Here is a 23,248-nt window from a genome sequence, read left to right on the forward strand (position 1 = left end):
GGGGGCCCCTCCCGGGCCTGAGGGAGCTGTTATTTGGAGGACTTGGGGTTCTGACCACCTGGAGAGCAGCTCTGCTGTCAGCAAGGGTGGGCCCCTGCCCGTCCCCCTCCCCCCCCAGCCTGTGGGCCCCACATCTCTGCTGCGCCTGTGTGGGGTGGGAGGGGCAGCAGAATGGGGAGGGGCCCAGGAACCTGGTGAGGAACAGATTCTGGCCTGGGTCACAGCCTGAATCTGAAGCTGTGTGCGTCCATGGGCGCCTCAGGACCTGGGCGTTGGCTGGGGCTAGGCACCTGCAGCGGGCTGTGCGGCTGGGTGTTAGATGTGGCCTCAAGATTAAGCTGGTTGCATGGCAGGCCCGTGGTGATGGGGAATACTGCCTCTAGCATGGAGGCATCTAGAACTTGTGGCTCCTTCTCCCACTGCAGGGAAGAAGGAAGAGCTTTGTTTGAATCCACTTACTTAGCTAAACCAACTTGGACTTCCTGCCGCCTCCTCCACCAAAGGTGGGAGCAGGAAGCTGGGAGCCCAGGGGAATCCCACAGAGGTGAATTTGGGCTCACGTCTTCCTGTGTGAGTCAGACACCTCAGGAGATGGTACACCAAAGCTTCGGGGAACTCTGGGCAGTGGTCCCGCTCTGTGCCTCAGTGTGCCCCAGCAGGCTGGGCTTGGGGTTGGTGGGCACTGGTGACAGTGGCTGGGATGGACTCAATCTCCTGGCCACACTTAGCCAGGTGCCCCCATGGTTCCAGGACCTTGCTGAAGAGGTTGAGTCTGATGGAGGTGGATTCGTCATCTGGGGTCTTCTGTGGGCATGGGATTGGTCTGTAGCAGCTGGCCCTTTCCTACCCACAGAGGCCCCTCTGGCCAGGTTATGTGTCCAGCTTGACATGTGCCCATGTGTTATCCACTCGTCACCGATACTGAGCCTCCCAGCCAGAGCCTGGGGACACAAACAAGCCTGTGGCAGCTGTCCGGATGTCACCTCCCTCCCCACCACTTCAAAGGGCTGCTGGAAGGCAGAACTGGAGGCTTCCCTCAGGCCTGCTGCCCTCGCGCCACGTGAGGCCAGCGCCACCGTGACCTGCAGGCCTGTGGCTGGGGAGAGTGTCAGGAAGCAGGACTCCAGGCCTCCTGGGACCTCAGGCCCACAGACTGCCTCCCCAGACAGCCACCCTGTCCCTCTCACCCATGGGGGTGCAATGCCCGCCCCTCTGGAAGAGTCCCTTTGCAGGTTCTCACTCAGGGCCAAACTTCTGGAAACAATAGTCTTGCTCCTTCTCTGCCTGAGTGTCCTCACCACTGCGCTCCAACCTCTGTCCCCAAGTGTCCACCATCACCTCTGAATTGCCCAAGACCAAGCCTCAGCTTCCTTGGGCTGCATCCGACTCTGGTCCTCACACCTCATTTTGGAATAAGGCCCAGAACCCTACAGTCACCCTGGAAACTCCCCTGTTCTCTGCTCCCCCACATCAGGGCATGTGAATCCCCCCCCCCGCATGCCTCCGAGACACAACCTGGTGCCTCCACTCCCCCCTGACTATTTATGCTAAACCATTTGAAAACGCTGATATTCAACTGTTTCTGATGGACAGACGTGGCAGTTTCATAGGATTCAACTTAATATCTTCTTTTGTGTTCTCCTTGCCTCTCACCTTCCGGTCAGATGTGGCGCTGGAGAGACGACCTCAGTTCGAATCCTGGCTCTGCCCTTCTACTAGCTGTGTGATTTGGGCAAGATACTCAGCCCCTCTGAGCCTTAATCTCCTTCTCTACACAAGGGGGGGGGACTAACAGCACCCACATTTTAGGTAATAACTGAGTTGATACATGCAACAAACAGTGCCTGGTACTTAGTCAATGCTTAGTAAGTACTAGTTACTGCTGTTTTACTCAAATCTAACCACAGAAATCTCCTAAAATCCAGGACACCACCCTTCTCAAACACCTTTGATGGCTCCCTAGTGCCTCCCACACCTGCTGTAACCTACTTTCAGCTTACCCTCCGGGCTGGGTCGAGCTGAAAACCTTGCCTGGCCTCAGGCACACGACCTCACTTCCTCCTGCTCTTCCCTCTCCAGGGAACCCCCTTCCCTGTCTTTGCCTAAAGAGATGATAACCATCTTTCAAACTCAAACCCCACACCCTCTGAGGCCTTGCCCCAGGTCTCTCTTCCTCCTCTGCATCCTGTAGCACCTGCTTGTGCCTCTTCAATGAGGCTCCAGCCTCCCTGAGGTGGTGTTCTTTGTGTCTGTGCCACCCTGTCTTTCCCACAGCACAAAACTCAGCTCCATGGGCTGTCAGCCAAGCATTTGCTCAGCCCTATTTCTGTTGCTCAGACCTGCAACATTTGAGGGTGCCCGAACCTCCGCTAGCCTGGGCTAAGGGGTAGGTGGGGGATCCCGGTGGTACAGAAGGCCCAAGGGTCCCGCAGCCAGGGCCCTAGAGGGTACCCATGGGGGCCAGGGTGGCTCCTGGTTTGGGGTGAGTGGGAAATGGTCAGGCTGCTCTGGGGACAGACTGCTTAGCCCCTGCCCTGGCTGGGCCTGGGGGCAGGATTGAGTAGGACCCAGCCCCCTGACGAGACGCAGGCTGGGAGGGCCTGGAGCAGTGGCTCTGCCCTCTTGGGGCTGGACAGGGGCCCCACCTCGCCCAAACCTCCCCCCACCTGCCGGAGTGGGCTGCCTCAGAGTTGGAAGTGGGGAGTGTGAGGCCTGAGCTCAGACAGCAGAAACCTGATCCCCTACACGGCACCCACCCTGCCCAGGAGCACAATTCTGCTTTGGGGAGAAGCCAGCTCTGCCCTGGCCAAGAAACTACACAAAATGGACTGATTTTTCCCCTCCACCTGAGGGTAAGGGCCGGTGAGCAGCACCTTTCCTGCTTCTCCATGTCTGGGGTTTCCTGAGGGAAAGCAAGCTCACAGGAGATGCTGTCCCCTAAGTGTCCTGGCGCTCTGCACTCATCCTGCAGACGAGGCTTGGCAGTCCTCCTTCCGCACAGCGGCCTGGCGCCCAGGTGGCAGGTGAGCCTCCTGGGCAATGAGGGCCCAGCGGTGGCACAGGACTCCCTCGGATGCCTTGCCAGCTTGCCCACACTCCCTCTGGCACTCCCAGGCTACACTTGGGCAAACCCAGAGGTCTATTCCTCCCTAGGGAGCCAGTTCTGTCTGCTTTCCCAGGTCCAGGTGCAACCCAGAGCTCAGGGCTCCTACCTGACCCCTTTCTCTGCCACGTGGCCCAACTGAGGAAGCTGAGGCCTTCGTTGCCCTCATTGATTTCTTTATCTCCACCATGGGTCTACCTCTGTGCTCAGCTGTGGTGAGAGCAGGACTTCTGCCAGGCCATATGTGGTAATTAGAAAAAATGACCCCCATTCAGATGTATGCAGCTCAGTAGGTGCAGGGCTTGGTGAACAGTGTGGCCAGAATTTCAGACCAAACTCATTCCCTTGCTTGCGCATCCTTGTGCAGTGTGCAACCTGCCCAACTGTACATGGAAGTCCTTAATGAAAGGGAAACAGGAAAAGAAGAGACATAAGTCCTGGAAGACCAAGAAAGATCATTTCAGTCACAGACACAGACCAAACTCAGATACCAGTGAGTGGAAGGAAAATCGTAGGACCAAATTCTTGGTTGCTTGACCCAGGCAGTATGCTCAGCTTTAGTTCTGAGGAGAGATCTGTGAGATCTGGAACTGTGAGGGAGGCTTCCTGGAGGAGGGAGGGATGAAGTGGGCCTTGAAGGACAGGAAGGATCTGGGTGAGATCAGGCAGAGCTGGCCCACTGTTTCTCCTGTGTCCTCCCCGGGAGCCTCCTGTCTCCTTCAGACCTGTAACCTCAGAGTGTGGCATGGGACCAGCACACCACAGGGGAATGAGAGGCCTGGGATGGTGCCCAGAAGGTGGAACTGGGCAAGCTTGTGTAGGAGACATGAGAGGGTCAAAGGAGGTAGTGGCTGGAGCCCCAGTGTAGACAGCCTGGAACCCCAGATCCGGCTGCACACTTGGGGGCTCCCTCCCCAGGCCTGACACAGCCTTCACTTGCTCTGCAGGGTAGTGCCCCCCTGTCACCCCAGGGTGCCACCCGGCCTCCTCCATATCTGCCTGGCTGTGCTGTCGGTGAGTCCAATCTGAATCCAAACTGGCCTGCAACCTACTGCCAGCCTGGGCAGGGGGCATGTGTTCTCTGCTGGGGCTGGTGAAGGGGGGCCCTGGGAGCCCAAAATGTGGGAGTGGGTATCTGGGAGCTCTCCGAGGGTGGGGACCCAGACCTCTCAGACTTCTGTCACCTCTTGGCCAGTCCCCAAGATGCCGCATGAGTGTGTACTCGGGGGTAGAGGGTGCCCCACAGCCTCCTCTGTGCTCACCTTTCAGATTCTTGTGCTGCTGCTGCTGGCCATGCTGGTGAGGCGCCGCCGGCTCTGGCCCCACTGTGGGCGTGGCAGGCCTGGGCTGCCAAGGTAGGTGCTGTGGCCTGGGTACCCCTGCTCGGGGGGCCCAGATGGCAGAGCCATTCTGGGGGGTGGTGATTTGTTAGGTACCTAGAAGTCGGCCCCGGCCCCAGTGACACCCCCGTGTCTCCCAGCATGGGGCTCTCCCCCCTCCACCTAGATCTCCAGGTTTGGTCGGGACCCTCAGAGGGAGGAGGAGGGACCCGCTCAGGTCTACCTGCTCCTGGGTCACCGGCACCTTGACGCTTAAAGGCAGATTTATGAGGGACTGACCTCCAGTCCCTATGGCTGGAACTCTCTCCCCGTCTCCTTCAGCCCTACGACCCCAGAGCCTGCAGGGGGGATGATCCTGAGGAGATGGGACTGGGCAGGCTTGTGTGGGAGAGACCAAAGTGTTGGGGGAGGTGGTGGATGGAGCCTCAGGCCCAGGCTGCACACCCGGGTGGGTCCTGCCGTGCTGGTTTTGTGGGGAACTAGCCTGGGGTTTCTGCCCTGCTGTCTGGCCCAGGCAAGAGCTTGTCCTGCCTGGGGGAGGTCTGGGGGAGAGTGGAGGAGGATGTGCTCTCAGGGCATGAGGTTCAAGCTGGAACGAGAGCAGAGGGCCTGAGTGGTCTTCCCTGAGCCCAGAGAGGTGATGCCTGGGACAGCTGTGCCCGCTGTTTGCCCTCTGCCCTGGGCCACACCCGGGCCAGGGTGGCGGCTGCTGCGCAAGGATGTTGTGACTCGCCGAGCTCTCTGATGGTCTGCCAGCCCAGACAGAGCGATTAGTGTGGAGGCGGCTGTTTCCTGGAGCTCCCAGGGTGGGTGGGGGAGCAGCGCTCAGGCTTGTCCCTGCTGTGTGTTTGTGTTAGAGGGACGTTCTGAGGCCCCTCGCCACAGGGCCCAGAACCTGGTACACAGGAGCGCTCCCCAGTGTCTGTGGAGTGGATGGATGAAGGGGCCTTAGCCTGCATCTGGAAAGCGGGCCTGGCTCCAGCCCTCCAGTTATGGAACACGGCATGAGGCGAGGGGAGTGGGGGCCTGGAGCAACTCCCTCCTGTCCTATCCCTGCCTCTGCGCCAGCCCTGTGGATTTCTCAGCTGGGGACAAGCCCTGGACAGTGCCCGCCGCCGTCTTCATGGTCCTCTTCAGCTCCCTGTGTTTGCTGCTCCCCGCCGAGGACCCGCTGCCCTTCCTGACCCTGGCCTCGCCGCCCAGCCCAGGTACCCAGTGCAACCGAGGCCCTGGGCTGGATCCATGGGGTGAGGGGGGGTGGGACTCAGAGCCCTGGGGAGGGCTCTTCTGTAGCGAGCCAAGCAGCTCCCCACCTTGGTCAGGAGCCACACCAAAGGACACTGTCTCATTATCCTCCCCAACCCGCCACAAAGCCTAGAACCACCCCCTTGTTGGTCCCAGCCTGTGGGTCAATACCACCCTCTCTGCTTCCTCTGTTCTTATGAGGGAGGAATCTCTCGTCCATGGGCCCAGCTGAGTCCCCAGACAGCCTGGCCCTGTGTGACAATGAAGGCGGGTGGGGAGGGGGCAGGCAGGTCCTGGGGAACTGAGCTGAGCTCGAGGAACTGATGGTTACAAGGACAACTGCCACTGAGAGGGGCCGCTGCCCCAGTCCTCACGATGCCTCTGCCAAGTGTGGCTCTTAGCCCCATTTTACAGAGGAGGGTGCTGAGGGTCAGAGAGGGGAACAATAATGAAGCGGGAGCTTAATTTATTGAGTACTAACTCAGGCACTGTGCTGAGCACTGTACGTATACCTTCTCATTTCATCTTGCTAATTTACTATTGTTATCTCCATTTTACAGATGGGGAAACTGAGACCCCCAGAGGTAACTTGCCCGAGATCACACAGCTGAGACTAGTCAGAGCCCGGATTTAAACTCAGGCCTCTTAACCACTGAACCAGCTGAGGGACTTAGAAGATGGAGACAGGAGAGAGGCCTGGGTGGCCCGGACCCAGGCCCCGCACCTGCCCCTCCGTCATATGTCTCTCTACCCGTCTTGCCTTCCAGGGCCCTGGAGGATGCTGGCCCTGCTCTATTACCCTGCCTTCTACTACCCTCTGGCTGCCTGTGCCACAGTCGGGCATGGAGCCGCACACCTGCTCGGCAGCGCACTGTCCTGGGCTCACTTTGGGGTCCAGGTCTGGCAGAGGGCAGAGTGTCCCCAGGCACCCAAGGTAACCGCTGACTCCTGATGGCCTGGGGCTGAGGGGCGTGGAGGAGCTGTGTAAACCAGCATGGCTCCTTTCGTCTCTCTTTATGTGCCCGGCTCCCTGCTGCTGTGCGAGTGCCCTGCGCAGGATGCCACTCTGTAAACACGTGCCCATTCCAAGCTCGGCCCCTCCATGGGACAGGCTGGGGATGGGGCAGCTGGGCCTGCTCTCAGAAACTTCAGTCTGGGAGGGGCAGGGGTGGGGAGAGGCAGAGGAGGAGGAAGAGGAATCTGACATCCTCCATCTTGATTCCCCAACCTCTCCTTGGTCAGGCTGGAGTGGGAGTGAAGAGAGCTGGAGGACAGCGAGCGCTGAGTTGGGGATGGTCTCAGAGGGCTAAAAAGAGAATTCCAGAACCTCAGACCCTGGTTCACTGTCTGCTGGCTGGGAGTGTGAAGCTGCCCAGTCTAGTACCCAAAGGGTGGTGGCGTTGGCCTCAGAGCCAGACAACCTGAGTTTGAATCCAGATTCATCACTTCATGCATTCATTCATTCAACAAACATATTTGAAGCACATGCTGTATACCAGGGACATTTGCAGGCACTGGAATACAGCTGTGCACAAGACAGATGAAGTCCCCGTTGTCCCCAGAGCTGCCGTTCCAGAAGGACAGACGCAATAAAACAAACAAATAAACAAAATGATGCCGGGTGGCACTCAGTGCTTTGCGGACACCATGTCACCTTTCTGAGACTCAGTTTGCCCAGTACATGGAGTTGATGACACCCATCCCTGAGGTGGAGGCGAACATTAGGGAGTCTCTCTGAGAGCAGGGCTTGGGTGGTTGTTTTCACCATCCAGAACCTGGCACATGCTCAGCTCTCCATACAAATGTATTGAGTTAACAAACGAATGAATATGTAAGGGGCCCACCCCTGGGAGGTATGGTATGCACTTCCCTGATGCCCAGGTTGCAAACTGCACATAGACAGATTTAGGCCTGTGTCCAAAGCGCCAGGAACACAGGAACAGAGAAGTTAGATGTCCTCATTCCAGGCCCCATTCCAGCCCCTGGGGTGGGAGGAAGGGTTACATAACCTCCTCCAAGGGCCTGGGAGGGGCAAGCACCTCCGAGGGGTCTGAGAAGGGGCAGTAGGAGGGTTTGTGCTGAGCGGCCCAGGCTGGGGGGAGGTGATGGAACCTGTGCCCTAGAGCCCGTGGGGCCCTAGACCACCCTCAGGGCCCTGCGTGAGGTGGGAAGGGAAACGGAGCCTGGTCTGCAGCTGGGGAGGAAGGCAGAAGGCAGGGGTGTCTGGTTGTCCGTCTGTCTGCCAGGTCTACAAGTACTACTCCCTGCTGGCCTCCCTGCCTCTCCTTCTGGGCCTTGGATTCCTGAGCCTTTGGTACCCGGTGCAGCTGGTGAGAAGCTTCAGTCATGGGACAGCAGCCGGCTCCGAGGTAAAGGGACAGGGCCGTGGTGGGCTCCTACTTGGCACCCAAGACACCCTGGACGCCCCCGTGTCTGTTGGTCCCACGTGTGGTCACACTGGGTACAGGGCCTGGCACACAGCAGGTGCTCAGAAAAGGTTTGCTGAGTGGCTGAGGGACCAGTTAGTCCTCCCTTCCCAGGCAAAGGCTAAGCAGGGTCCTCAGCTGGCCCTCAGGATGCCTGCACACCAAGCTGTGTGCACTGTGGGGACGCGACAAAGGAGAAGTGGGCCGGAAGGCAAGGAAGTCAGTGCCCTGTTTCTGAAACATTGAGGGTCCGGCTGGAGGAAGGAGACAGGCCGGGAGCCTGTGCCTAACAGGAGCTCTGGAGACCTGGGCCCCATTCAAGAAGTGCCCGGGGCCAAATCGTATCATGAACCAACTCTAGGTTGGAAAATGTCAGATAAAGGGGAGAACTAAGGGAGGCTGGGAGGGCTTCCTAGAGGAGGTGGACTTTAGCAGGGACTGAAGGACAGGAAGGACAGAGTGGAGAGAGAATAAGGAGAAGGTTTTGCAGGCCTAGGAAAGAGCCAGAGTAAAGAGGCAGAGATGGGTTACGTCTGTTTTGTTCTGTATAATTTGCAGCACCAGGCAGGTCTTAGCACATAATAGCCCCTCAGCAGATATTTCTGAAGTTTTGGATAGGTGGGTGGTTGAAGCATCCTGGCGAGCGAGAATTCTGACAAGATATGGCAGTCTTATTAGTGAGGCTCCTAAGCGCCTGTCGCGTGCCAGGCCCCCAGCTAGGTGCTGCGGACTCAGAGCTGACTGCCCCATGTCTGACCTCCAGGACCTCCCGGTGTGCCCGGGGAGAGAAATATTTGCCCTGCCATATGAGAAGTGCCCCAGGGGCTTGCCCCAGTGCCTGGGAGCGTGGGTGGAGCGCTCTTCCTGTGAGAGCGGATGAAGAGAACAGCTCCAGCGAGGCTCTCTTGAAGGGCTGAGGACACAGCTGCAGAAGGGCTGGTTCCTGTTCAGATGGGGATGGTGGAGGAAAGGCCCAAAGGGTGGCATCTGGGACAGACAGCAGGCAAGTGGTAGCGCCAGTTGCTGACACATGGAACACCAGATGAGAGCAGGGGACGATTGCAGTCATGGGTGTGTGACATCTGAGGGTCTGGCAGGCAGGTGGACTGTGGGCCTGGAGCGCAGGAGAGGGACTGAGCCTGGAGCCCGAGAAGGAGTAAGGTCTGGAGGAGGGGTGGGGAGTGAGGGGAGAAGAGGCCCCGGGTCCCCCAGGGGCCCGCCTGACTGGGTTTGGCTCCCTCATGGAAGCAGTAGGGTCCTCAGGACTTGTCACTCCTCCCCTCCTTATGCTGACCCTCCTCCAGGCATGCCGTTGTCCCCTCATTTTTATAGCTGGCTCAGAAGGGGGGGCAGCCCCGGGGGTACACACGCACCAGGCAGGCTCTCCCTCCTCTTCCAGGGATCTTTCCTGCCTCGCCTCTCCCTCCACTGCATGCCTTTCTTCTTGAGAAGTCTTGGGAGAAATAAAATCCTCTTTGGCCCTTGGTCAAAGACGTTTAAGCCTCACAGGACACAGTCAAGCTTTGAGCTGACCCACACCTGCCCTGGATCCCAGGGTTGCCATGGCAACAGGTGACAGTGGCCTATATTTTCCTAACGATAAGGGGCCAGGGGCTCACTCCGTCTTACCATGGGCCTCTGCCTCTTGGCAGGCAGCTTAAGGCTTGGAATGTGGCTTAGACAAATCCAGTCACCCTTGTGATCTCCCTCGAGTGGGAGGAGAGGCCTGGGGGATCTGACCTGGAATGGCCCCATCCTGTGTCTTGGTCAGGGATGTGCCCAAAGGACACAAGCTCCCTTTTGCCCCAGTCTCAGCTAGCAGAGGCCAGAGGGCAGGAGGGAAGCAGTGGTGAGATGTGACTGAGTAAAGCAGGAGAGGGTTGGAGATAGATCTGAGGAAGAACTTCCCAGTGTCGCTTTCTTAAACAGGAAACTGATTAGTCTCGTATTTGTGGAGGAGGAAAGGGTGGCTTTGGGGGGCATGGACCTCATCCCCACCAGTTGGCCCTTCTCCGTGCTCCCCCACAGCTGAGAAGTTTTTATGGACCCACTGGGTGTCCACTGTGTCCCCTGAGCCAGGGCCCTGTGGAGGGCTTGAGGCAGGGCTCATCAGCTCGTCCATTTGTCTGTCCCCACAGGGGCTGCAGAGCAGCTACTCTGAGGAATATCTGAGGACCCTCCTTTGCCAGAAGAAGCTGGAAAGCCGGTGAGGCCCTGGGCACACAGGCTGGGCCAGGGCACAGCACTGAGTAGGCAGCTTGTTTGGGAGGCTGGCACTGGGCAGCACGGTGGGGCAGAGACGAGGGATGAGCCAAACTCTGGGCTCGGGCTCCAGCTCGGGGCTCGGGGCAGCGGCTTCTCCTGAGGGTCCTGCTTGCCTGGGTCTGTCCGCAGCTCCCGCACCTCCAAGCGTGGCTTCCTGTCCCAGGCCTGGATCTGCTTCAGACACCACATCTACACTCCACAGCGAGGTATGGCGTGGGGAGCTGAGGTCAAGAGTGATGGGTGACCTCACCCCTCCCTTGCACAGAATAGCTGCCATGGAAGGCCAGCTCCTACCCTCCCAAAATCTTGACTTCAGGAGGAACAACCCCAGCTTGGGACAAGGGGAAGCCCGTGGCCTGGCCTTGGTGGCCCAGGGTCCTGTGAGCCCTGGCCCTTTTCCTGGGCCCCTTGGGAGGGATGGAGCTCCCAGGCCTGGGTGGTGCTCGGGCTCACCATGACCCTCCTTTTGGGGACTGCAGGATTCCGACTCCCCCTGAAGCTGATGCTTTCCGCCACCCTGACGGGGACAGCCATCTACCAGGTGTGTCCTGCCTCTGGAGTGCCATTGCCTCTGGACCCTTGCCCCTGCCCCCAAGCCTGTGTCGGCTCAGACCCAGCTCAGCTCTCCAAAAACCCTGCCCACAGTCCTGTGCAGCTGCCTCTGGCCATCTTGGGAATGGTGGCCTACCCAGAAGACAGGGCCTTTCAACGCTTGTCAGCTCACACAGAGTCAGAGCTTGAGTTTTGGAGTCACATAAACATGGATTTAAATCCTAGCTCCATTATTTACCTCCTGTGTGACCTCGGGCAAGTTACTCAACATCCCTGAACCCATTAGCTCAGCTGTCAAATGGATGAAATAGAATTACTTTCCTGTTTGGGTAGTTGGGAAGATTTAGTGAAATAATGTGTGTTTGATAAATCCCCACCATCACGCCCCCCCAAAAAACCCTACAAAATCCTGGGAGGTACATATGATTTTTCTGCATTTTACAGGTGGGGGAAGTTGAGGCTCAGAGAGGTGCATTTGACTTGGCCAAGTTCCTACGGCTAGTATCAACAGGGTAGCCAAGATTTGATCCCACACCTGTCTAGCTTCAATGCTTGTGCTCATTTATAGGACACTTTGTTTTCTCCAACATGGAAAAGTTAGAAACTTTCTGTTCTGAAGTTTAGATAGATAGACGATAGACAGATGGAGGTGTACACAGACAGGTGTTCTGCTTGAACGCGCTCCTGCGGCCTATTAGGCGGAAGTGCATCTGTGATGTGCTCATTAGGGGCGTGAGGAAACTGCTCTAAAGGGCAGAAGAGAACGTCATGATGGGTGACAGGCACGTGGATGCAGCCGCGTGAGGCCAGCGTCTCCCCATTAGCTCAGACACACTTTGCCTGGGATGGGAGGGCCTGCACCCTCATTCTGGGGCTCTTCCAGGTGGCTCTGCTGCTGCTGGTGGGCGTGGTGCCCACCATCCAGAAGGTGAGGGCGGGGATCACCACGGACGTCTCCTACCTGCTGGCTGGCTTCGGGCTGGTGCTCTCAGAGGACAGGCAGGAGGTGGTAGAGCTGGTGAAGCACCACCTCTGGGCTCTGGAAGGTGAGGCCTCCCGGGAGTGCCTGAGGACCCTCAGCGAAGAGGACGTGAGCCGGGATGCCTGAGCTCAGTCCCAGACTGCCGCGGACATGCTGGGTGCCCTTGGGCACGTCTCTTCTCTTCTCTGTATCTTCATTGCCTCATTTCTAAGTTGGGGCGGTTGGAGCTTCCAGTTCCAAGTGTCTGAGACCTGAAGGGTCGTCTCAGCAGCCCCTCGTCATCTTGGGTGGTGTTTCCCACCCCCACCCGTGTCTTTGCCCAGCTCTGTAGGCACGGAGGTGGGGTAGGCCATGGTATGTGTGAGCTGAGGGGACAGCCCTGGCACTTTTGCTGAGGGTGGGGATGGAGGAAAGGAGGCAGTGATGGGTGACAGGGGCCAGGTTCTGAGCAAATCCCCATGGCAGATGGATGGGGTCTGGTAGGGTGGATGCTTTCTCTTCCCCAATCCCTGGCCCTCTGGGCCACTTCCTTTCTCCTTCCCTCCCTTGACAATGAGCCCTCAGGCCAGGGAACCATACCAGCCTCCACTTCTGTGGTCTGGTGCCTCCTTCAGCCCTTAGCCTGTTAGCCACCTCCCCTACCTCCCAGGCCCTCCCAATAGCCTTGTGGGGAAGCTGAGAAGTGTCCTCAATTGCCACTTGGGAAGGACTTGCCTGAGGTTATCTAGCCAGGCAGAAGTGGAGCCAAGAGAAGAATGCAGTCTCCTGATGCCTCCCCTGGGGTATTCTCTACCACCTTGGGACAAAACCTGGTGGTCAGGACCTGCATCGTGGGGCCTGCATCCTTTGCCGACTTGGGAGTCCCTGGCTGGTATGGGCACTCGGCTCCTGGAGAGTAATATGTGATGGTCGGAGCTTAGGCTGCCAGTATTGCAGGTGGAAGTGTGAGTTTTCTGCAGCTGTTCCTGACGATTAACATCATCCTTGTCCCTTAGACTAGGCATGTTGGGAATGGAGAGGGGTAGGGAGTGGTGGGTGGGCAGAGGTGTGTGCAGGGACTGCTTCCTTCCCTGACCATCATTCCCACCATCTTCCTGAGCGCCTCTGCTCCATACCAGAGGCTGCCCTGGAACTGCAGTTGAGGCCCGAAGCTGAACAAGTGACAAGTTCTGGGTGGACTGAAAATGGCATCTCCAGGGAGATTTTCCAAGTTGGCTGCAGTCTGGGCCACAGGCAGGAGCAGACATGGCCCACATCAGCCCACATCCAAGCTCACACCTTGCTCACAGCAGCTCTGTTAGGTCAGCATCATCGATGCCATCTCACAGAGCAGGAAATCAAGGGTCCAAGGCAGGAAGTGGCATGTCCAGGACAATGGATCCTGCTTATAATCAGAGCTGCAGTCTCCAAGCTCAAATGCTCCCACTTCGGATCTTCTTGGGCTCAGGGGTCAAACAGAGCGGTGTTTACTCTCCCAGGTCACAGACAAGGAAAACTGAGGCCCAGGAGGATTAGAGATATGCCCAAAGCACTCAGCAAGCCAGGGGTAGAACGGAGATGAGATCTGGGCTGAGGGCCCTTTGGTCTGTCCTTAGCTGAAGGAGCTAATGTCTTCTGAGCTCTGAGAGCCTGTTTAGGGCTGCCCACCCAGCGCCTGGACCATAAGCCTAGCATTGTTCACAGAGAGCTCACACTCTGAGTCAGGCAGACTGGATTAGAATCCCTGCTGCATCGCTCACAAGCTGTGGGACCTGGGGCAAGCCACTTCACTCCTCTGGACCTCAGTTTCCCTACTTTCAAAATGGGTGCTGAAGCTACAAAGGCAACCTTATCCTTGAGGCCCTTGATCGAGTCGGGGAAGACAGATCAATCTGCAAAGCAGGGCCCAGAAGGAAGCAGGTACAGGGTCCCAGAGAAGGCAAAGAGCAGGAAGATTTTATGGGTACTAGGATTTGGAGGGACCCAAGTTTGGAACCGATTGAGGGAAGAGAGGAACAGGAGGTAGACAGATGGAGATCAAGGCCAGGCCTGGGGCCAGCGAGCTTGCTAACCCTTCACCCCGTGTCAACATCTTCGCTCAGCTGCGCAGGCTTAGCAGGCAGACCCCTCACCTCCTGGCAGAAACCATCCAGAACACATTTTCACTGGTGCCGAGTGGCTCCAGAAGGACAGATGGAGCAGGGCAGAGCTGCGCATGCCCAGGGCTTTCTCCAAGCCTTACTTCTCAGAAAAGTGCCCCTTCTGCCACTGGAGGAGTGAGCCAGGGCCAGGTAGAGAGTCCTCAGGTCTCTGCAGCAGTCCTTCTCAACCCTGGGTGCACCTGAGAATATCCTGGTGACTTTGTAAAAGTCCCAAGGCAAAGTCCCAGGCCAGACTTCAGAAGCCCCGAGGGTGGGCCCAGCATTTGTGATGGAACAGCCCTCCTGGTGGTTCTGAGTCAGGCCCGAGTTTGACAACCACAGTAGCGGGCACTCTATACGTGTCAGTTGGTGGATTGATTCAATCAATTGCCGGTAGAAATAAATCATTAAGGCTCTGTCTTACGACAGCCTCAGCGCAGTGGTTCTCAAGCCTGGCTGCACGTTGGAATTACTTGGGTTGCTTTCACAAAAGCTAAGGTCTGGGTTCCACGCCCAGAAATTCTGATTTAATTGGTCTAGGGGGCAGCCTGGGCCATGAGGCTTTTAACAGCTCCAAGCGATGCTAATGTGCTGCCAGTGCGAAACCCACTTCTCCAGCACCTGTGGCTACGTGGAACTAGTGCTGCCTTTTCCACGGGTGTTTGCTCCCCTCCTGAGTCTCTGGTGGGGACACAGGAACCAAGAACACTTCCCTGGGCTGACTGATGAGTTCAGGGTGCAGGCACTCTGGGCTCATTCTGGGTCTGCTTGGAAATAGTTGCACCCGACTCTGTCACTTCCTGGCAGTGTGGCTGGTGGGTCAGGCCCTTTCTCTGTGTCTCAGCTTCCTTGTTGGTCCCGTGTCTTCCTGTGCTCTCCTCTGGGGTTGCTTTGATGGTGCAGAGCCGGGCTGGATGCAGAGGAAGGGTGGAAGGGTTGCAGCCCCACATCCCTGCCGTACTTAAATCTCAGGCTTGTTCACAACACCCCGTGTGTTCTCCCCCAGCCGCTGGGGGTACAGCAAACTCATGATCCATGTGCATGGCGCAGGGGGGCCAGGAGCTGGGGAGGACAGGCCACACCCCGGGAGATGGGTGGTTGCTGTCGCCTCCTTCATTCTGATCGACTCAGCCACACTGACGTGCACTCACACCCTCTGTGTCTGAACAAAGGCCTCTGATGCAGGCCCCGGGTGGCTTTCATGGCTCACGTCATGCTGGGAGATGGGCAACCCAGCAGGGTCCTGAGCAAGCTGAGGCTGGGAGATGAAATGATCCCCTGAAGGCCACACGGCCAGGAGGCTGTGGAGCTGAAGTCAGCTGCCGTGTTCGATGGAGTCGCTCACTGGAGGTCACACAGCAATGGAAGAAGCAGCCAGGGTGAGAGCCAGGTCTGCAGCCTCAGAGCTGGCCTCTCTCCCTGTCTTGGCCACCACTTGTCTCCTGGCAGTATGGCCGGCTGAGATCATCAACTTATACTGGATCTGAGAACGGGGCATGTGGCAAGAGGCCTCCACTCAGGGTGGGGTGTGGGGCAGGGGTAACCACCCCCCAGGCTCCAGCCTGGCAGCATTTCAGAGGCCCCCAGGAGACCCTCCAGGCCCCGACCTCCCATTTTGCTCCCTCTCTGCCCCTCCAGTTTGCTACATCTTGGCCTTGGTCCTGTCTTGCTCACTCACCTTCCTTCTGCTGATTCGCTCGCTGGTGACACACAGGTTAGTGGCAGGCTCTGACTCCCCAGGGCAGATGGGAGAGGGATTGGGGTCCTAGGGGCCTGCAGGACTCCTGACCGAGGTGGCCTGTAGGGGAAGCCCTGGGGCTGGAGGGAGGGAGAGCCTCTGCAGGCCTAGGTTGTCACTGAGCCCACCTGCCAGCTGCGCTGTGGTGGGTGGAGAAGGTGGGCATTCCTGTCTGGTTGGAGAAACATCTGTGAGTGATATAGGGCCTGACTGACTCGGGGCTGGCACGGGGAGGCAGCCCTCTGAGAGGGGCCACCCTGGGCGGGCTGCATCAGGCAGGGAAGGGCCTGGGAAAGCCGGCGTTCTACCTGGCAATGGACGAAGAGGGAGGAGGGGCAGCAGGAAGGGTGCTGCACAGGAGGACCTGTGTGAACAGGAGCTCGAGGCTGGAGCAAGCCTGACCTGTGCGGAGGCAAGGGAGGAGGCGGCTGCGCTGGTGTCGGGACACCGGCCGTTTCATGGTGAATGATAAGGAGTGCTGAGGAAACATGAGCAGAGGGAGAAGGTTCTAGTTGGGAATAGCCTGGGTGGGAAGAGGAGGTCCAGGTACTTAGCAATGTCGGAGAACTGCTCCGTATGCCCAGTGCAATTGTCAGGCCTCAGGGGTGCTGCCCAGGGATCTTTTTTCACAGGGTTGGTCCTGCTCAAGCTGGCATTCAAGGCCCTCAAGACTTTGCCTGCCCTGAGCTGTGGCTGAGCTGCGTGCGAGTCATTTTCCCTTCCTCCTATTGTTTCTCACTTTTCTGATTTGGTGTGGGTTGAGTCTTCTGCCTGAATTTGCCTTCCTTGACCTCCACCCCGCTCCCCACCAGTTTACTCTTGTTCATCCTTTAAGACTCTATTCAGACATCACCTCCTCCGGGAAGCCCTCCCTGACCTCCCAGGCTGGGGTGGAGCCTCCACTGGGCTTCCCTGCCCACGGCCACGGGTTGTCATTAGACTGGGACTTCCACCCGAGGCTGGCCGAGGGGAGGAACGTAAGGAGTGTGCGTGCTCCCTGAGATCCCTGCCTTCCCCGCCCCACCCCAGGGCCAACCTGCGAGCTCTGCACCGAGGGGCTGCGCTGGAGCTGGGCGCCCTGCCCCAGAGCCTCCGCCCCTCCCGCCAGGCCATATTCTGTTGGATGAGCTTCAGCGCCTACCAGACTGCTCTCACCTGCCTTGGTGAGCCCCATGCCCTCTGCCTGGCCTCCGCGCCCCAACACTAACCCCAGGGGGACGGGGGAATGCTCAGCAGGCCTTGGCTGCCCCTAGGCATCTGCCTGTGATGGGCAGGCTCCGGGGCAAGAGCAAGAGGAGGGACCCGCTTTCCCTTCCCTGCCCTCGGGAGGCTCACTTGGGTAGGGAGCAGGGGGTGCAGGAGCCCTTGAGGAAATGATACCCCTCACTTGAGTACAGCCCCTGGGTGCCACTAGATGTTTACACAGAGGAGGGACCCAGGCCTGGAAGGCAGGAAGTTCAATGAGGTGCATTCCTGCTTGTTAAGTGACGGCTATGCCACAGTGGGCTGCCTCGGGAGGTGATGAGATCCCTGTCACTGGGGGTATGCAAGCAGGGTTTGTGGCCATTGTGGGGGGCTGCAAAGGCAGTCCTGCCCAGAGGAAGTTGAACTAGATTAACTTCCAGGATCCTTCGCAGCAGAGTTTCTTATTTTTTTTCTTTTTCTTGTGTGTGTGTTTTTTTTTTTTTTTGAGGAAGATTAGCCCTAAGCTAACTGTTGCCAATCCTCCTCTTTTTGCTGAGGAAGACTGGCCCTGAGCTAACATCTGTGCCCATCTTCCTCTACTTTATATGTGGGACACCTACCACAGCATGGTGTGCCAAGCAGTGCCATGTCCGCACCCGGGATCCGAACTGGTGAACCCCAGGACCCCGAAACGGAATGTGTGCACTTAACTGCTGTGCCACCAGGCCAGCCCCTCAGCAGAGTTTCTGATTCTCCCCTTGGGCTCTGCATTGAATAATGCTCTCTGCAATGTGAGGGAGCTGGGGTCTCTTACTCTCACCTCGCGGGGGAGGAAGAGAAGGACAGTAAAGGAGCAGAGAATTACTAGCACTAAATGTTGCAATTCCTCATCTTGGTAGACCTTATACCTCCCAGCCCTGTGGTACACATTACCCCATGTAAACAATTAGCCAATTGTTTCAATTGACAACTTTCCGGCACCCACCATATGCCAGGCTCTGGCCAGCAGGAATGCAAACATTAATTTAAAATGCGGTCTTGTCCCCAGGGACTCAGAGCAATTGGGGGAAAACAATGTTTGTAAAGCACTTGTGGTTTTCAAAGAGTTGCCACAGACATTATCCCATTGGATCCTCACGACAGCCCTCCAAGGTAGGGACCACTGTCCCCATCTTATGGAGGAAGAAAGCGAGGCTCAGAGAGGCAGAGTAACTTACTCCACGTGGCACAGCTAGGCAGCAGCAGAGCAGGGGTCTGAAACCAGGTCTGCCCAATTCCACAGCCCTTGGGTTCTGGGGAGTGGCAGGGGTGGGCTGGGTCCCGCAGAGCCTGAGTTTTTTCCCCTTCCTCTACCCCGTTCCCCGTGCCAACAGGGCTCCTGGTGCAGCAGATCATCTTCTTCCTGGGGACCACGGCCCTTGCCTTCTTGGTGTTTATGCCAATGCTCCACGGCAGGAACCTTCTGCTCCTCCGATCCCTGGAGTCCTCATGGTGGGTGAGGCAGGGGTAGAGGGCTCTGGGACCCCTTCCCAGAGGGCCACTAACAGTGACGCCCTCCCCATGCCATCCGCAGGCCCTTTTGGCTGACCTTGGCCCTGGCTGTGATCCTGCAGAACGTGGCAGCCCACTGGGTCTTCCTGGAGACTCGCCATGGACGCCCAGAGCTGACCAACCAGTGAGGCAGCTCCTAGGCTTGTGGCTCCCTCAGGCCCTCAGCTTCTTCTTTGATGCCTCTCTTTCTGTGCACTTCTGCCTTTACGACCGTCTCTCTCAGGGAGTCCAGAGAGTAGTAAAGAAAGCTTGCCTTACACAGGGAAAGGGGGCAGTGGCCCAGCTTACTCCAAAATACTTCTCTGTTTACCTGTTAGAAATACCCCCATGAGCCTTTCCTGCTGTGAGGATCAGCACTGCTGTCTCCTGGACCCTCTGTGCCCTCAAAAGCCTGTGCCTGCCCCACTGCAAGAAGGAGGTTAACAGAAACATGAATTCCGTGTCAGATAGCAAGGCTGTGGGCAAACCTCAGCCGAGGAGGGACTCAGAGTCAATGCACAAGGGACCCAGAGTGGGGAGGAGGGAGACACTGAGGTCATGGAGAGAACCCGGTGGACCTGGACTTAAACCCCAGCTCTGCCAATCACTAGCCAGTCGGCCTTAGCTAAGTCACCCAATCTCTCTGGGCCTCAGTTTCCCTTCTATGGAGGGAGTAATACTGCCTGTCTCTCAGGTGGTGGAGAGGGTGAGCTGGGTTGAGAGAGCGGCCCCAGCGCAGGGCAGGCTGCGCAGAAGTTGCACTCAGTAAGCAGTAGGCACTCAATAAATCTATAGCAGCTGTGGTCATCCAGGTCTGACACTGACCCTGAGGAGGGGGCTCTGTGTGTGGGGACCTGCCCCAGCCTCTCCTCTCCCCCACCCAGGCGAGCGCTCTCCGCAGCCACCTTCCTTCTCTTCCCCATCAACGTGCTGGTGGGTGCTGTGGTAGCCACATGGCGAGTGCTCCTCTCTACCCTCTACAATGCCGTCCACCTCGGCCAGATGGACCTCAGCCTGCTGCCACAGAGAGCCGCCACTCTTGACCCCTGTAAGGTCGCCCGACAGGGGCAGGGCGGGGGTGGTTGCTCAGGTTGCCCGAGCGTGAGGGACGGTCTACCCTGATCTCATGTAAGTGTGAGTCTGTTCCCGGAGGATGTGTGCATCCACGTGCCATGGGTGTGCAGCGGACAGCATGTCCACATGTGCCCACGTGCAGTGCGTGTGCCGTGTGCTCAGGGGCCCACGTGCTTGCATGCAGGGTGTGCAGGGCACTCCCCGTGTGTGAGGGGCTGTCTGGGGGCCCCTCCCCAGCACTGCCATCCCCCCAGGCTACCACACGTACTGCAACTTCTTGAAGATGGAGGTCAGCCAGTCGCATCCGGCCATGACTACCTTCTGTGCCCTGCTCCTGCGAACGCAGAGGCCCCGGCCCCCAACGGCTCCCCAGGACAGCCTCAGACCAGGGGAGGAAGAAGAAGGTGCGCTTCCCCCGGGGAATGGGGGATGGAGCCCACCCCGCTGCTCCCAGGAAGAAGGCATGCCCTCTCCCTAACACAAGGTCCTGAGCCCACTGGAGAGAAAGCCCATTTCCTCTTGGCAGTGGCGGCCTTTGCGGGGAGAGGGGGTGGGGATGTTCCTGGTCTGGCTCAGGGTAACGTTTCCCATGTTCTGAGCACATACTCTCTCTCCACATGCCCAGGCACACACCCTCTCACACAGCGGAATGGCTGTCACGCTAAGGTTCTGTCACCCCAGGACACCCCCCCTGCTCAGTGTGTCCTCCCCCTTCCCTCTTGCCTGGAAGTCTGTAGTAGGAACGGAGACGTTCAGCTGGCTCTAGGACCTTGTCCCAGCCCTGCCTCCAGTCCCCTCCACAAAGCTTATCCTCTCCCTCTTCTCTCTGCCACCCGCAGGATGACATCCTGAACCTTTCAAACACCCCTCTGCTTCTCCCAACTTCCCAGCCTATGAGCCAGCACCTGGAACCCCAGTCTCACCAGCCTCCCCCACACTGCACAAGGGACTTTCAGACTCTGCTCAGGTCTAGGTGCCAGGGCACTTGGCTGGGTGTTTATTCAGTGACTCACAGAAGGTCTCTCCCTCTCAGGGATGCAGTTGCTGCAGACCAAGGACCACACGGCCAAGGGAGCAAGGCCCAGAGCCCACCGAGGCAGGGCCCGCTGGGGTCTGGCATACACGCTGCTTCACAACCCGGCCCTGCAGGCCTTCCGGAAGACAGCCCTGTCAGGTGCTCGGGCCAACGGTGCCCAACCCTGAGGGTGGGGACGGCCAAGCCACCATGTCCTCGTCTGTGCTGGGATGCTTCCCCTCCTCCCAGCCCACTCCTTCCTCGGCTCTCCCAGCATCACCCCAGTCATGGCAGCCTCTCTCCTTGGCACCAGCTCTGCCAGCAGGTCCCCCGGATCAGGGCCCCAGTGACCAGCCCCAGAGGCTGAGGGTGGCCTTGGTTGGCTGGAGGTCTGTCCTCACTACAAGCATCCGGAAGACTCTGATCTGTCCCCTTGACCTTGGGAAGCCAGCGAAGGCTCTGGAGAAAGTAATCAGTGGTTTAGGCCCTTGGCCGGGGAGCCCGTGGAAACTGGGCAGCCACATCTGGGCTCCTCCCCGTGCTGGCTCTGCTGTCAGCCTCCATGGCCTCCCTGAAGCCTCCTGACCAGGGTGGTGACTCAGGCGGGACAACCTCACATTCCAGCTCAGACCCACCTCAACCTTGGACCGCACCACCATGGAACCAGACACAGTGCTTCCTCTTTCCTCCAGTTCTCCCCCTCCTGCCCGGGGGCCTCATGGCCTGTAAGGCAGCCCAGGAAGAAGCCGTGGGCTCCTACCAGGCAGCAAAGTCATAGCTCAAACCAGGCCCCACAGCGAGCTGCCCACACTTGAGAGCATGATGTTTTTGTAGTTGGTATGCCTTTAGATACTATGAAAGAGGTTAGTGTGTTCCCCTTAATAAACTTGTCCCTGAGAGCAGTCCTCCCAGGGGGAGGGGCACCGGGGAAACCGCCCACGCTGTCCAAAAGCTGACACTGCATTTATGGGGTTTGGGGGGGCTGGGGTATTCTGGTCCCATGCTGGGTGGGGCACTGGGTGGGGGGCAAAGGTGAACCCATAGCCACATCCCTTTGGGTGGTGGAGAGACTGGGGACCCTATGATGCCACCCTGAGCTGTGTGGGCATGGGCTTTGGAAGTAGGACTTGTTCTGGGTCCTCAAGAATGGGCAGGACTCGAGGAGGAGGAGCAATTTCAGGAAGGGGGGAAGCAATATGAATAAAGGTATGGAGGTGGGAAGGGGCACAGTGAGGGAGCTGTCCTAATGGGACCAGACCGAGTATGCAGAGATGCGGGGCAGCTGAGGGGGTCCCCTCCCCTATTGCAGACTGGTGGAGGCAGGGATGTATGGGCGAGGATGTGGGGTCCACTGTGGGACTGGGGCTATGGAGGGTGGCTGCAGAGATCTGGATCAGCGGGGCCGCCAGAAATGTCTGCACAGTTAGTGGAGACCAATCCCCTCCTCCACACGTTCCTACCCCGCACTACAGCCTCTAACCCACAGGAAGCCAGGGGCGGGCCCGGGAGTTCCGCCACCTTCCAGGCTGCCGTGAGGAGGGCAGGCCCTGATCCCACTGCCACCCACTGAAAATGTCTTCCTGCCCCTTGTGTCGATGACCAACACGGTCACAGGGATGAGAAGGCAGCTGGGGTCTCTGCTGTTAGCAAGGCAACAGAGGCAGAGTGTGAACAGGCTGGGACACCGGAGGATGGGAGGGCATACAGGAAAGCTTTCTGGAGGAGGTGATACCTGAGCAGAGTCTCCAAGGCTGACTCGGCCAAGGGAGGAACAGGGGAAGGGTGTCCGGATCAAGGGAACAGCATAAGTAAAGGTGCAAGGATGACACATCATGGAACATTAAGGGAACAATTAAATAGCAAATCCAAGAGAGGCAGGTGGGGTGGATGATGTTGGAGAGCCAGTCAGAGGGGCTGTGAATGGCTGGCTGGGGAACTTGGGTCTCACCCCAAGGGCAGTGGGGGCCACGGATTACTTTAAAGCAGGGGAGTGGCTATTTCATTCAGAGCACAGCTGTTATCCAGCCACTCCTGACTCAGGTCTCAGGCCCACATCCTACTCCAAGAAGCCCAGCCTGCTCAGCCGTGAATGGAGCCAGAGACTCAGGGGTCCAAGTCCGGTTAGGAGTATCAAGCCTCAGATAATCAGAGTTGATTGGACTCTTAAGAATTACTATACCCTACCCTGTCCTTTGTTTTCTGAGGAAACTGAAGCCCAGAGATGGGCAGTGACTTATCCAAGATGCCACAGCACAGGGGACTCGGCTCCATCCTGCTGCTTTCCATCAGATGAGCAATCGTCCTTGACATGAGCTGCTGGTGACATCAGCTCTGCGGGAACTGCAAGCTGATGAGCGGGGTGGGGAGGTGCTGTATGTAGACCAGAGGAGGGAGAAAGGGGCTGGCCAGTCTCCAAGGCTCATAGCTGCTACTCTAGGCTCCTTGGTCTCCCTGCCTCCACTTTGCTGGGCTCAGCAGTCCTGGGGGCTCTGGACAGAGGCTGCTGAGCCTCTACTATGGGGTCTTGTCCCTCTGTGCAGCAGCTTTCAACCTGGAAAGGGCCGGGGATGGAGGCAGTAGGGAGACACATCTCTGATCTGGCACAGGTACGGGGTTCCAGTCTCCAGGTCCTGACCCCATTCTAAGAGGCCTTCAGGTTATGCCAGACCCTCA

At 58.1% G+C, this 23,248-nt stretch overlaps 1 protein-coding gene across 1 annotated transcript in view; it reads left to right on the forward strand.

The window, feature by feature from the left end:
• Positions 1-21,520, forward strand: part of LOC124233115 (receptor for retinol uptake STRA6-like) — a 31,817-nt gene extending 10,297 nt beyond the window's left edge. The window contains exons 4-20 of the mRNA XM_046650230.1: positions 4,051-4,117; positions 4,373-4,458; positions 5,512-5,651; positions 6,249-6,272; positions 6,456-6,622; positions 7,935-8,057; positions 10,253-10,320; positions 10,509-10,585; positions 10,859-10,920; positions 11,815-11,977; positions 15,672-15,747; positions 16,801-16,934; positions 18,330-18,447; positions 18,530-18,631; positions 19,371-19,534; positions 19,815-19,964; positions 20,594-21,520. Coding sequence (XP_046506186.1) covers positions 4,051-4,117; positions 4,373-4,458; positions 5,512-5,651; positions 6,249-6,272; positions 6,456-6,622; positions 7,935-8,057; positions 10,253-10,320; positions 10,509-10,585; positions 10,859-10,920; positions 11,815-11,977; positions 15,672-15,747; positions 16,801-16,934; positions 18,330-18,447; positions 18,530-18,631; positions 19,371-19,534; positions 19,815-19,964; positions 20,594-20,763 — 1,891 coding nt within the window. The 3' untranslated portion in view covers positions 20,764-21,520. The remainder of the gene's footprint in view (positions 1-4,050; positions 4,118-4,372; positions 4,459-5,511; positions 5,652-6,248; positions 6,273-6,455; positions 6,623-7,934; positions 8,058-10,252; positions 10,321-10,508; positions 10,586-10,858; positions 10,921-11,814; positions 11,978-15,671; positions 15,748-16,800; positions 16,935-18,329; positions 18,448-18,529; positions 18,632-19,370; positions 19,535-19,814; positions 19,965-20,593) is intronic.
• Positions 21,521-23,248: the final 1,728 nt, after the last annotated feature.

Source organism: Equus quagga, unplaced genomic scaffold, assembly GCF_021613505.1.
Source record: "Equus quagga isolate Etosha38 unplaced genomic scaffold, UCLA_HA_Equagga_1.0 153_RagTag, whole genome shotgun sequence".
NCBI classification, from domain to species: domain Eukaryota; kingdom Metazoa; phylum Chordata; class Mammalia; order Perissodactyla; family Equidae; genus Equus; species Equus quagga.